Consider the following 15,149-nt stretch of genomic DNA (forward strand, 5'->3'; position numbering starts at 1 on the left):
ATCAACCTTCATTTCAGGAAGCCCTGTTACTATTTCTTTGAGCACATTAAGTGCTCCATTGTGAAGATGAGCCATCCTCCCATGCCACAGTTCTCCAAGCCCTTTACTGTTACTCACCAACGCAGTGCTGGTTCAAACTGTAATCGAAATAAACTACCATGCCTAACTCCAATCACTTTTGCTACCTTGGAGTTCTTAAAACGGATATAAACTTTGCCTTCTTCAAAGGGCACGATGTAACCCTTGTCCTCCAAAGTAGAAACATAAATTAAATTTTTTGTCATTCCAGGAACATACAACACATCCTCCACCAATAGAGGTTTTTCGGACTCCCTCTGAAACTTGACCGTGCCAACACTAGTTGCATGGTACTTGGCATTGTCCCTGAGCTCAATGAATAAATCCAACTTCTTCTCCTCCAACTTGGTGAGATATTCTCTAACTCTCGTCGTGTGGCAAGAAGCCCCACTATCAATATACCAAACACTATTGGCAATTGAACTTGAGAGACATGCAATGAGTGAAAACTCATTCTCAAACCACGTTGAAAACTTTTCCACCTCTGCAGTAGCTGCAACTTGCTTCTTCGGCTTACCCTTGTTTTTCTTAGTCGGGCATTAACTAGCATAGTGACCCATCTGATGGCAGAAAAAATACTTTATCTTACGTAGGTTTTTCTTCTTCCCATCCTTGGAAGATGACCCTTCAGTTTGTCCTTTACTGAATTTCTTCTTGCCCTTGCTTGCATTTGTGCAAGATTTCCTTCATCGTCAACCTTCTTTGTCTGGCCCCGTCAATGACCGCTTTCATGAATCTCCTCTTCAACGAAATCATCCCAAAGCCTCGCTTAGTCAGGTAGGCGATCATGGCCAACAATGCATTTGACAAACACTTCCCAGTACTTTGAAAATCCATTCAGGGCTATCCGCACCAGCGCATCTTCAGCAATCGTCTCTCTAACAACAACCAACTCATCCCTAACCTGTGTCAATCTGGACAAGTAAGAGATCACACTCTTGCCTTTCGACATCTTTTTGTTATGCAAATTGTCCTTGAGCATCATCTTACGACTTTGATAGTCACTCTAATAGAGTTTTGTGAGTGTATCTCACATTTCTTTGGCAGTGTCTTTCCCGAATAGATGAGGAATCAAATGATCTTTTACCCCATCAAGGATAATCCTCTGAGTTTTGGCCTCCTTGATTTCATGCAAATCTAGGGCAATAGGATCATTTGCTAGAGGAGTCACTTATGTACTAGCATTGATCCACAACCTATTCTCCTTGAGAACTGATGTAATCCGAACCTTCCACTGTAAGAAGTTAGATGCACCCTCGAGCCTATCCTCATACCGAACAGTGGTTGCCATTGCAAACTAAGACCCTCAAAGAAGTTGAAAACTAAAATCTAAAGAAAACTGTGAAACAAAACTTAGCTTCGTATTCAGAGTTTAGAGCTTTGATACCATGTTAATTTCTATAACCCAGCAACCGATTAATTGCTCAACAAATATCACAGAAAATAAACTATTTGATTTATAACAATTAATACTCTGGATTATTTAACTAATGAACAGTGGAAGCAAATTCAAAAGAAACCAAACATATAAACACAGATAACACGGACATACCTAGGAAACCCCAATGTGGGGAAAAAATCTGCAAATGTTGAATCTTCTATGCAGCTTCAAGAGCAAACTTTTTTTCAAGAAATCACTTCATGAATCTTCCAATCTCAGAAGAATCTTATGGTAGTTGCTACAAAGATCTTACATATATAGACTTCTTGATGAAAACATCAACTATGCAAGATAAGTGAAAGTTTCCTCACATAACATATCCTAAGAGAAACATTCCTTACATGACTCAGGAAAGGAATTAAATCCTTTCATGACATGCAAACTGGAAGTTTCCTTACATGACACGTGAGAAAAGAAACTTGTCTTACACAACTAAGACTATCCACACATAAAACCGTTCTTAGAAATAACCTCACAACTCTAAGAAACATTCTAAATGCAAAATAGAAAATGTCTTCTTGTTGAACATCCAACACGAACTGCACTTAAGCAACTTCCACAATCACACCTTTCAAACTACAAAAAACTTAACAAATGTAAACTATAATCTCTTGACTACCAATGACATTTCGTTTAAGAGTTCTATTAAAACAGATGTGGGCTTGTTTAAATTCTAAAGGAACGACCACAGACGGCAAGGAGATAGCAGTGAAGGAAAAAAATTTATGAATGAAGTGGAACTGGTGGCAAATATTCAACAGAGAAACCTTGTGAATTTGCTTGGATGTTGCAGCGAGGAAACTGAAAGGATGCTTGTCTATGAGTATATATGCCCAACAAAAGCCTTGACACCTTCCTCTTCGGTAAGTCATTTTTTTGTTACCAAAATAACAAGTGCTAAAATTACTCTGCTACTTATATTTTCATTTTAAAATTACTCTGCTATAATTATTGGAATCATTGGAATCAGTCGCGACCTTCTTTACCTTCATAAGGATTCGCAGCTCTGAATAATTCACAGAGACATCAAAGCAGGCAACATTTTGCTTGATGAGAATCTCAATCCTAAGATAGCCGATTTTGGCTTAGCGAAACTTTTTTCTGACAATGAAATCGAAATCCAATCAATCATTGTCGGAAAAAAGTCTTGCTAAGCCAAATTTTGCTATCTTAGGATTGAGATTCTCATCAAGCAAAATGTTGCCTGCTTTGATGTCTCTGTGAATTATTCGGAGCTGCGAATCCTCATGAAGGTAAAGAAGGCCGCGAGTGATTCCAATAATTATATTTAACCGCTTTTGCCAATCGAGTGTTCTGCGCTTTACTGGATCTGTTTTTTTTTTTTCATTTTAAAAGAAAAACATCAAGTCACAGAGTAATCTTAGCACTTGTTATTTGGGTAACAAAGAAATGACTCACAGAAGAGGAAGGTGCCAAGACTTTTGTTGGGTATGTTCTCATAGACAAGCATCCTTTCGGTTTCCTCGCTACAGCATCCAAGCAAATTCACAAATTTATGTGTTGAATATTTGCCACCAGTTCCACTTCATTCATAAATTCTTTTCTTCCCTGTGCAGATCTTGCAGACAGCTTTTTCACTGCTATCTCCTTGCCGTCTGTGGTCATTCCCTTGGAATTTAAACAAATCCAAATCTGTTTAAGGAAAATCTTAAAAAAAATATGATTTGTATCCAATAGAGTATAGTCTACATTAATTCATACCTTATAAACTGGGCCAAAGCCTCCCTCTCCAAGCTTGTTGTTATCACTAAAATCTTCTGTTGCTTCGATCAAAATTTCTAAGCTGAAAGCAATTTGCTCTTTTGTAAATAGCCTCCTTTCCGGCCAGCTTCATACGTTAGAGTTATGCTGAACTAGTCATTACAGAGAGAAAATTTGAAGACAATAGTATGTAAATCTAAAGTAGCACCTTCATTTTGCTTCTCAAGGGTTGCTGGATTCCTGGGCACTGTAGATTTAACTTTTCTGAGCATTGTAAGGAAACAGGCAACGAAGATTAGCATCATCGGCAATCTTCGTGATGACTTGTCTGCAAACCATAAAACTTTAGAGAATTAATCTTGCCACATAAATTGGTGTCCAGATCTTTTATTCGACAGGATTCGTTTTATTCAAAACTCTTCAACTTATCCACAAATCAAACCGCTTAACCTTACTTCATTCTTAAATAAATATCAAAAATACAAATTTCTTATCAATCATTCGCCATTTTATTTCCATTAGAAACACATATCTTAAAGAGAACAATCAAAGAAAAGCCATAGATACTAACTTGATTTTGTCTCGGAAGTTGCCTTAGTACTACCATGGGCTACCGGGGGAGTAGTGGATGTTGATGGCGATGAATCAAAAAATTGATAAATCTCGTATCTGGCTGTGCAGCTTCCTGACATGGCCTGAAGTCCTTGTTTTGAAGAACGGCACTGTTCCATGTTTTGCCATGCTCTAGACAAACAAGATTTACAATCCTCCATTGATAAGACTTTCAAGCACATAACTAGACCATACACCTCATGCGAAGTTGAATATTTGGCTGATCCCACAGCGTATCCATTATTTGCAGGGTCAATAGCTTGAGCAGACAAATTGGAGAGAAGAGTAGAGGTTGAGGACACAAAACCCTTCACATTGCCTTTGTCGGCCCGGTCATTCCTGAGAACATAGAAGATGGTATCCAGTTTTGGAAAGAAATTGGAGTTATGATAGTGCAAGAAGCAATCATACATCCATACTTCCCCACCTATGGCTTTGTCGCAAAGGTTTCGAAGCATGTTACTTGCTTCACTTGAACACTCTGAGCATTTCGCTGCTGATACATCACCTGTACACTGGAGCAGGCCATAGACTTTGTTGGGAGATTGGCCATGCGAAGATGTGTTAAAGCCTGAATTTTGGGGTGCATTAAGAGACAGATCATTGATTACTAGGTTCAAGTTTGGAGTATGTACTCCCCTCTGTGTAATTTGAAGCATTATTGCAAGTAGAATATCGGTATTCGCATTTGGCTGAAGGGAAAATCATTAGAAAAACCAAAATAAGAAACATTGTCCCCTCCCCAAATTGGGAATGATGAGTTGGGAACCTTATGGAGTAGAAGAATTTTAAAAGATAATCTATGTAAAAATAGATTCTGTGTTTTATCTATTAAATAATTTAGATTCCACAAAGAAACAAGATGGCATAATTGAACGTGTAAACATGGCAATACAATAATTGACCAATGGCCTTCACAAAAGTCTACACATTTATGGGCAGGATAATTGACTTTGACTAATGATTGTATTATTGCCTTAATAAAGTCCAAGACAAAGACATAGGTGAGTCAGTCTTGCAGTAAGTCTTGCTCTAGATTGGTTGGTGTACAGGTAGAAGAAGTCTTGCTATAGGTAGAACCGCTCATATTTTTACTTATCCCAACTTGAATTTTGTTGTTGAACAAGAGAACAAGTCGTTTACAAGATTCTAGAATTTACTAGGATTGCCCAAAGTTGCAATTCGATGGTCAAAGTTTACCTCCCAATTGCAGCCTTGGTCATGAAAGGCTTAGATTTCCTTACTCGTGACTCGTACAGGGACGTCAGGAGCTGCAATGCAATTTTAAAAAAACCTTAATTACTATATATATATTTAATATATATAAAATATATCGAAAGAATTTTTTTCAGATATCTTTTTACCAATTTCTAATATAAAAATGGGGATGACCCCACAACCTAGCGATTAGCTGCAATCCTCCTACATGGGAGGTCTTGGGTTCAACTCTACTTAACTAGTTCTTAACTCCAAAGAATGTATTTTTTAAATATTATTAAATATATATTAATAGTCACAATGCAACATGGAAGACATTAAATGAATCAATATAATATTATGAACCTTAACCCTAACCTTAACCAGTATTAACCCTAATCCTAATCCTAATTGAACCTTACTAAAACTCCCCTAACCTTAATCCTAATCCTAATTGAACCTTACTTAAACTCCCCTAACCTTGGTACCAATTGAACCCTAACTTTACTACTAAATGATTCCTAACTATAATTAAAACTTGAAGCTTTTCCTGATACTATCTCCAACCTTAATTAAACTCTTATTAAAATCTAACCCCAATCCTAATTGTACTATAACCCTAATTATACCTTTACACTAATTTAACACGAACATTGACCCTAACTCTAGTACTAACCTTGATCCTAGTACTAACCCTAACCCTAGTACTGACCTTAACCCTAAGCTTAAATGAATTCTAATACTCTAGTACATAAAAAAGTAATGACTCCTATCAATAAACATTATGTAGACATTTCTCTATTCTCTTATAATGCATTCATCTCTCTTTTCTCATGCAACACATTCAATTCTCTCACTTTCAATTCTCTTGACTCGTCATCCTTATACAACACCATTCAATCAATAATAATACAAACATTACATGCTGGTCATTAAAAAATCATGCAACAATCTACATATTCACGTGTTGTCTAATAACTACCACATTCACTGCTTAATCAATATTTTTTGATCATGCATTCTTTGTATTATCATGTTGCTACAAATGATACTCTTTGTTCACTAGCTGATTACACGTGCTCTCCATCTAATCATTTCATACATTGATTATTTCATCCACTTAACTGATCTTCGCAACTCATTGTTAGATTCATGCATATTCTCTAACTAATTATGCATGCATGCTTTGATCGTGCATTATTTGCATATTGGAATTTTGATTAGTTAACTACTACATCAAAATGATTCAACTCACCAACATCAAGCATTAATAGCTTTTTAGAATCATACACTAGCTGTTAAAAATTGATCTACTGATGTATTATGCAACACACCAAAAATCTTGCCTCTATCAGAAACCTAGCCATGTTTCAAAATCCATCTCCCAATGTTACTTCATCTTCTCCCTTTCTTCGTTTGTGGAAAAACTTGGCAAAATTCGAACCTCTATCAAAATCCAAACTTGGTTTTGTAGCCTCCTTTTTATGTTTCTTCTAAATATTTCTTCTTTACAATTCTTTTCCAAAAGATTTTCAAAATCCAAACCAAAACTTGATATTGGTTTTACAATTGAGTAATCCTACACATACAAGATTCAGTAGCCCGTGAAAAAAAGAATATTATAATATACACATACAAGAGCCAACTTCACCACCATCACATACATTCTTTTGCATGGAAATGACCTTCAACATGTGCTTGCAAGTGTTTCCTTGCAAACTCCGAGGATAGTCACAAACGTATAGGTCATGACCATATATTCTTATGACATAACAATTGCATGAAGACTGACTTTTCACCCAAAACCATCCACGTTGACTCTCATCAGCAACAACATCAACATCAAATATTTCCCTTGCCCTCTCAATACTACTTTGGAATTGGTGCACCCTATACTTGTTGATAAAGCCATTTTGCTGCAAAATCCGCTTATGTCTATAGAATAGCTCCATTTTATGGGCAAGGCTATAGTACAGGTGATCCATTTGCTTTGTGCATTTTATTTGATGATCACACACATACAATGGCCTCAATTTGCAATGATAAGACTTGATGGTAGCATTTGTGTCCTGGTTGGCATGTGGGCAATGCTTGAAGTTTTTTGCCCATGTCACTGCAAACCATAAAGATAACAAATGTGAATCCAAATGTATGTCGTGCACCATAAGATGGTCTACAAGAAGACAAAACAAAGCTATAGCTCACCTATACGTCCATTTCCTTGGCACCAAGTTCTATCGAAGTAGTCAAGAAAACGAGGTTGGTCACTAAACTCATTAAAGAAAATATCCAAAAGGTGGATAGAGCTCTCTTCACTATCATGCATCGCCATCATGATCGTCCCTAGGTGCTGAAATAAGTCTGTCGCCCTATCCTTCGAAGCATACCTATACACGTTCTTCAACCATGCATGACACACATGCCAAACACAAAGCAAAACATGACACCCAAATACAGCCCTTGTGAAAAGACAACAAAACGACATAACCAGGTCATCCAAGCACAATGAAATGTGTCATAAGAATTAAGATGAAAAATACAACTAATAAACACATGACATGCTCTACGGCTTGTATCTCTGCAGCGGCATCATCGGTCAAAAAGGCGTTGATCCTCCAATCAGGTCTGGCCTACTTTCCTTGTCGCTGCAACTCCACCAACCAAGCCTGAATGTCCTCTCTCTTGTTTCGTGAGCACATTGCCCATGCAATAGGCACCTCAGATTGTTTCCCATCGAAAACTAGTAGGGAATACAATTGGTATTGTTTGGAAATCAACCAACCACAATCATTAGCTCAAATAAAGGCAGTGCGCGGCTAATCTCCAAACAAAACAACACTCCACACAATTTCTAAAAATCCTCGAACCACAACAGCTTTTTGAAAATTTTTGAGTAGCTAAATCTTTGTTATCTGCATCCCTATCACTCTAAAACCACAAAAAATGACACAAAAAAATGTTGTGGTTTGCAAATTTGGTTTTTTTTTTCCTCTGCTATTTTGTGTGGAGATTAGTCGTTGGCGTCAAGGCATCAATATTTTCAAAAAACATAAATAAGAATGCATAGAAAGGATTTAGAGGATGTAACCCCATATTTATTGGTTGCAAAGGTGGAATCCTGCATGGAAATAATTGAATCGTGGGAGTGTTCAACCATCATATTCAACATCCATGGAGTTTGGATCCCCATAATGAAAGGTTGGTCAGTGTCTTGAGGTGGTTGGAAATAATTTTTTTTTATCGCATCCTCTAATTTACATAACATTATACTATTGGCATTGTTGCCATGCTTTTGCGAGCAATTGGACTTCACCCTTCTCCATGCATTCAAGACGTCATTACGCGTTAGGAATTCGTCTTTCCTCCTCAACAAGGTACATAAATGATGATTAGATAGGTGTCTATCCATGATATAATCAACACTAACATCCATTAGCAATAAGCTCTCAACATAACTTATGCATTAAGCTGAAAGGTTTGGAGCAAATCGGGAACTTGGCTCGTTCATTATATCATCAACACCATGAAAATTCACTGTTTGCATACACATGAATCCTTTTATTGAATATCAGTATAGCTACATCCGGTCTACCTTTCATCACCTTAATGATGATGTGGCATTGGCAGCCCCGTTTCTTTGTAAAGTTCCTTGCACATTCCTTTGTGGGAGGATTATTCCTATGGTCGTTTGGACCATATACACACCAATAACTAAAATGCATATTGTCATGTTGTCAACTACCAGTCTGAAAATAAAGAAAATATTGTGGACATATTGGATGAATGATGCAATGTACTCACCACGAATACATCGTCCTCGAGTGCTCTTTTAAGCATGCACTGTGCTTCTCTTTATGATGCCTATGGATAAATGTGGCATTCACACTTTCAACCAAGGCTTCCCCTATAAGAAAATCATCCAATATATGAAGAGGAATTGTTGCACAATGGTCAGTATGATCATCAACTTCAACAACAATTGGACTCCAATGGAGATTGTTGGCTGAGAAACGACCGACTCCATCGGCAACATCTTGAAATTGTAAGTCCATTAATAGATGTCATTTGTGTTGTCTCACCATCCTAATAACATACAACACATGACAATCTTCTCATGAATGCCAGACATTATTTCTTCACATAGGGGAAAACAAAAATATAACAAAAAGAAAATTATTTAAAAACTAAGTTGATTGACAGACTATAACAATTCATAAACACAATTCAAATAGTCATTTAGAGGTATTTCAATAATATATTATTCTAACCGTAAATGTATTCATATCCTCCATCACTGAAGTATTTCACTCGTGCAGTTCACCTTACATAATAATTCCAATGTTTAGATGCACTATGAAGATGTTGCATAAGTATGTCATTCTATTGGTTCCATGAAAATAACATCAGATAAGAGAGAAATTGTTGCCATCTGTACAAAAAATGTTGAATCAGTGCTTGAGAGAAATGAAGAAAGTATGGAAATGAAAGACACCCTACCAACTATGGGTGGAAGGCATGCAAGATAAAAAGCAGTTACTATTATACACAGTGCACAATGACATTTGCAGTTTGGGGATATTGGCCACCCCAAATTGATGTATTCTAAAGAATGCATTGTTTCTTGGGGTTGACGACCTTGAATTTGGCAAGGACTAAATACCTTAAATACACATATACAATGAATGCAACATCCTAGCCCTATGACCAATTTCCCCAAATGAAATATGTTGGGAAACCGTGTGAATCGTTTCCAGTAATGTGAAACAAGTACCATTGCTGCAAGCAACCTTAGATATGAAATAAATCATTGACATCTCTTCAAAAAAAATGAATGAACAATTCACAGAAATAAACAAAGCGTAAAAATGAATGACATTGTACAAGCTATGGGTAGAATATGGCCAACAACATAAACTAAATGATACGTTCTTATAATGGGGTTGCCAAATAAAGGTTTCCCAACAACTACTAACTTCAAGTTTACACATTCCATGAATCCAACATTGTAATCATATAGCTAATTGAATAGAGGCAATTTTTTTTAAGGGGTGTACAAACCTCGTTTACCTGACGAGAGATTTTCTCAAATCATGTGAATGGTTTCAAGAAATGTGCATCGTAGGCCATCAAGTACACCTCATATCATCCATGAACTTAACTTAGTCATATTGTAAAAAACAACACGATATACAACCTACAAGCCTCTATCGTCAATTAGTTTAAGAACCTCCAATATGAATCAACATACCATGTAGATGACTAACAAAATGGAAGAGAATATATAACAAGAGAATGTCATTGTGTTTCACATTTAAAATGTTACATGGAAAGGATGAAAGGAATGTACACCAAAACCCACATATGTCCATTGTTGCCACCAACCTCAAATATGCAACTCATTGTTTACATCTGTAGACATAAAGCTCGATTAGTAGTAGAAAGAAGTTAGGAAATCTTAAAAATATGATGCATCCTACGAAGGGTGACTAGAAGTTGTGCATGTAGTGAAGAGCATTAAATGATCAATCGTCACCTCTCTCATTGGTTATGTATTTTATTTTGTGTAGTGAACAAAAAGAGGTGATGATGATATACAAAGAATAGAAGAATCATTTTCAAAACAATGATGAAATACTGCACTACACAACTAAAGATTCCAGTACCACCAAAAATAGATCTGATAGTTTAGATAGGAGGTCTAGAAATGAGAATTCACAACCTCTCAAGAAATGCATTTTCATTCACTACCAAATCTTATTTGTGTGGTTGGCCTAAATTTGATCAAGAATAGCTTTAGCCCATCCCTCCCGCTGGGGACTGAAACTATGCTTGCACATTATAAAAACTAAAAAAGTTTCATTTTCGGGGGTTGGAAAACACAGTTGGTTATCCTACTTGCAACATTCGATTCATATTCAACTTAAAAAGGAACCCAACTATTGAAAATAAATGCCCACGCTGCATGGGGAGCCAACTGTGGTTTTCAAGCGAGTGGAAAAAAATTGCAACTTTTCAAATCTGCTCAGTCTGTATGTCTACTTTGCGTTTCATTTCAAATTTTGTTGCATTTCTTTTTGAAAACACAAAGGTTGTCCACACTTAAATTAAATCACTTTACTATATTGATATTGACTCAATTAAATCACTACACAATTTAAAAATAAAGAGAATTGATGTAAATTCAACTATTATAAGAGCCAAGAAACACAATGTAAATTCAAAACACAACCATAAAACTATGATTTTGCACTCTTACAGTAATCATTTCAAGAATACGAGGGTTTTCAACACTTCTGGAATTTGTAATGTTACAATGGTTTCAACTTGGGGAGACGGCTGGGGTTTACAAAAGAGTGGACAAAACATGATCGTTTGGAAATAACACATTGGTTGTCAACACCAGTCCGGACGACACATGGTAAATTACATGAATGTTTTGCAAATTCTACAATCCGGTTAGGGTCTCTAAATTATTGTTGAAGTACGGGTATACCTAATGCAATATGCATTGATTGTAATGACAGTGAGCGGGTATATATGTGGCAGTCATACTATGCACACTTCGTATAATGTGGTTCCTTGGTTTCCTCTTTTCCTCTAATCATTTTTTATAAGCATCGTCATTATAAGTTAGTCATCTTCGTTGAAAAGAACACTAAGCTTGCTTTTTGTTTTAGACAGAGATCCTTTTTGATGGAGTATGTAGCAACTTTTATAACAGAGGCTTATTTCAACAAAGTCCAAAAGATTCAACATCCCCAATGAAATGAACTCAAAGATTAAGGAGGCAAAGCAAAAGAAACATATCGTGAACAAAATAAAGACTAGTTGCCTTGGGGCTGTTGAATTGTTAATATTATGTGTTGGCGTTAACAACTATGAGACTAATTGTTTTACTTAGTCAGAGTTTCTTAAGATGGTAAGATAGTAGTGAACAATGTTTATATGACTGCATTTAATGCTGGTTCATGGCACTAGTATTGGGGGTGTGTTGTTTTCTTAGAATTTATGTTTTAGAACTAATCAGATCTTAACATGATATTCTGCTAAAAAGAACTGTAGGCCTTGCTATATGGAAATAAGGACTCTTTGACTTGTCTCAGTATCTGGGAAACATGCCAAGCAAGAATATAATTTTAATGCAATTGAGACTGAGATTGAAAGTTAATGAGATGCACTCCTTAATTGTTCTTGTTTAGCACTTGATTAATGACTAGGGAGATGCCTATAAATGTTACGCTAAATGCAACATTATAAAATTGCACATATGCAACATGATTAACTATATGTAATGCCTCTAAATGTTGCACTGAATGCACATATCTTTTAAATTGCACATATCTTTTCTTTTATCTAAAGAGTATGGTCACCATTCAAGGTTGTCCATTATAAAATTAGCAGCTACTTATGAGAGAGGATGTACTACTTGAGCACCCTAACTTTGCACTGGTCAAAATCTTACGTGGATATTTTTAAAACACTCCCTTTTTAAATCTAAATTAAACTATCATAAATGCCACGATACACAATGTAAATTCAAAACACAATAAACAAAACTACAGTTTTCCACACGCAAAATTCTTTGTAGACAACATGAGGGTTTTCGACACTTACGGATTCTATAATATTACTATAGTTTCTAGTAAAATAGTGGAGCATAGTCGGGTTAGGGTTTTTTACTCACTTGATTAGTAGAAGAAATCCAACATCCCTATTGCACGCGGTCAAGAGAAACCCTTTCTTTGTCACCTTGAACTTTAAGTGCACAAAACCCTTTGTGTTTTTTGTCGAAATTAGATATGCATACTTTGTTTCATCAAAAAAATGCCCTTTTAGAGGCTGAAAATATTAAAAAAATCCACGAATAACTGAAATTACAACATTAAAAAGATGCATTCCTTACTCACTGGTTTTTCTTTGTTGAATTCTTTGCTAACCCTGATTGAATCCAACCTCATTTCGCACGGTGACAAAAACCCTCATTTTCTTGAATTTCGAACGCACAAAACCCTCTACATTTTTGGTCAAAATTAGATATCCATACTTTGTTTCACCCAAAAAAATGCCCTTTTAGAGACCTAAAACGTAAAAATACTTCATGAATAACTGAAATTGCAACATTAAAAAGATGGGTTCCTTACTCACAGGTTTTTCTCTATCGAATTCTTCACTGACCCTCGCTGAATCCAACCTCCTTTTGCGCAGTGACAAAAACCCTCGTTTTCCCACACCTATTTCTTGTAGCGTGATAAAAATCCCTACTCTTTCGCACAGTGATTGAATCCGGTCTCTCCCTAAAACTTGTGACGTCCAAAAACAAACCCTGCGTCATAATTAACATGTTGTGTTTTGCATCAGTTGTCCGTCAAAATAAGCTCCCGCCATTCGCCCCTGTTACGGCATGGGGGCTTCACTATCTAGGAAATATTATATCACATGCATTCATATTGGGGGGTTTAATATCCAAAAAATGAGAGTACAATATATTGCCTATCGGTGAAAATAGAGGGGTTTTCAATTTGAGCTATGAAAACATACAATATTTCACAAAAATAGGAGTGCTTTTAGTTTAGGCTATGTATTGGGAGGGGGTAAGAAAAAACAAGTTTAGGGCAATATTTTTTGAAAATAAGAAGATTATTTAGTATGTCATGAATGCACGTGCTATAGCCCAGATTCACTAAGTGAAGCCCCATATGTTACGGTGTCCAGCTGAACATTTTGCCTTCACGCACAATCTTGGTTGTCCTTCCTTTCCAGCCGTCAAAAAAGGCTGACGTTGAAAGGTCCTCCCGTTCTTGTTCACGTCCATGCTGGAAACTGCAGCGCTCCACGCAGGTTCATACTGTAGACACTCAAAATTGTCATGTCTAATTAAATAAATATTTTATTTATTTAATTATCTAAGCCTAATTCTTCTATTAATTAAATAAATTTTTATTTATTTAATTAATTCATTTATCCTCTTCTAGCCTTATTTCTCATTTAAATAAATACATTTATTTATTTAAATTATCCCTTTCCTAAATTAAATAAATATTTTATTTATTTAATTGACCTACTTCTTCTATTAATTAAATAAATCTTTATTTATTTAATTAATTCATTATCTTTTTCTACACATGACACATGTCATTCATCTCTTAATTCCTACACTACCTATCTCTTTCATTATTTTATTATTTCTTTTACCTACCCTCTAATCCTAGCCGACCTCTCTTTTTACACCTCTCAATCTTAACCCTCCATTTCTTATTGTGTCTTCTATTTAAGGAGATGCTTTCTTCATTGTCAAACCCTAATGACATATCCTAATATCCTAATGACATACCCTAACTACTTGATCAATTGACTACACTACAATTCCACTTGCAACCACATTTCGTTCTTTGTTGAGCTCTTGTGCACATAAAAATCTGAGAGCAAGTATATCAAGCAAGATCAATGGAGATAGGAAGAATGGAGATCAAAACCCTATTGGACATGTGATGGTATAATCTTTGTGATTTTGAGTTATTTTGCATTGTCTTAGGTAATCTTCATATGTTATGGTGGATCATTGTTCATTGTTAGGCTAGGGTTTAGTGGTTGAATCCATTTTAGTCTTTCAATATTGTTATCATTGTTATCCATTTTCACCATAAACACATACAACTCCAAGTATGTATGCTCGCTTTTCCTTGTTCATCTATTATTTGTTTTCAGAATATTAATGTTTTTTTTTGGGGGGGGGGGATGTTTTTTTGGGGGGGGCTATGATAGAGAAACTGCGTGTAAGCATCTTGTGGCTCTCGAGAATTATAATTTTCATCTTGGTCTGCAGCGCACTGGTTAAGGATGATGAGTACATAAGTTCGATTAAATGAAATTTGTGGTGGGTATCATCCTTTGCTCATAGTGTTCGATTAAATGAAATTTGTGGTGGGAACCAGAATGAACCTTGCTTTTGAATAAGAAGGAACCTTGCATCACAGTTCTTCTCTTATCAAGGCATATATCTATAGTGACCATGTGAAGGTTCAGTGCAATGGTGACAAGATCGTGATTGCCAAGAACCACGTAGACCTGTGAGAGGCGTTTAAGAGAGGATGTAGATGTT

General features: G+C 36.0%; 1 protein-coding gene and 1 long non-coding RNA gene across 2 annotated transcripts; both read right to left on the reverse strand.

Moving 5' to 3' along the window:
• Nucleotides 1-3,045: 3,045 nt before the first annotated feature.
• Nucleotides 3,046-3,535, reverse strand: LOC131061132 (uncharacterized). Its single transcript, XR_009372152.1, has 3 exons — nt 3,450-3,535; nt 3,242-3,323; nt 3,046-3,148 (listed from the first exon to the last, which is right to left on the reverse strand). It is a non-coding gene; the product is annotated as an uncharacterized LOC131061132 (long non-coding RNA).
• A 272-nt stretch (nt 3,536-3,807) lies between these two features.
• Nucleotides 3,808-4,616, reverse strand: LOC131061131 (cysteine-rich repeat secretory protein 38-like). The gene has a single exon (XM_057994639.2). The coding sequence runs from the start codon at nt 4,510-4,512 to the stop codon at nt 3,808-3,810; it is 705 nt and encodes a 234-aa protein (XP_057850622.2). The 5' UTR covers nt 4,513-4,616.
• Nucleotides 4,617-15,149: the final 10,533 nt, after the last annotated feature.

The sequence above is a fragment of the Cryptomeria japonica genome, chromosome 4, assembly GCF_030272615.1.
Source record: "Cryptomeria japonica chromosome 4, Sugi_1.0, whole genome shotgun sequence".
NCBI classification, from domain to species: domain Eukaryota; kingdom Viridiplantae; phylum Streptophyta; class Pinopsida; order Cupressales; family Cupressaceae; genus Cryptomeria; species Cryptomeria japonica.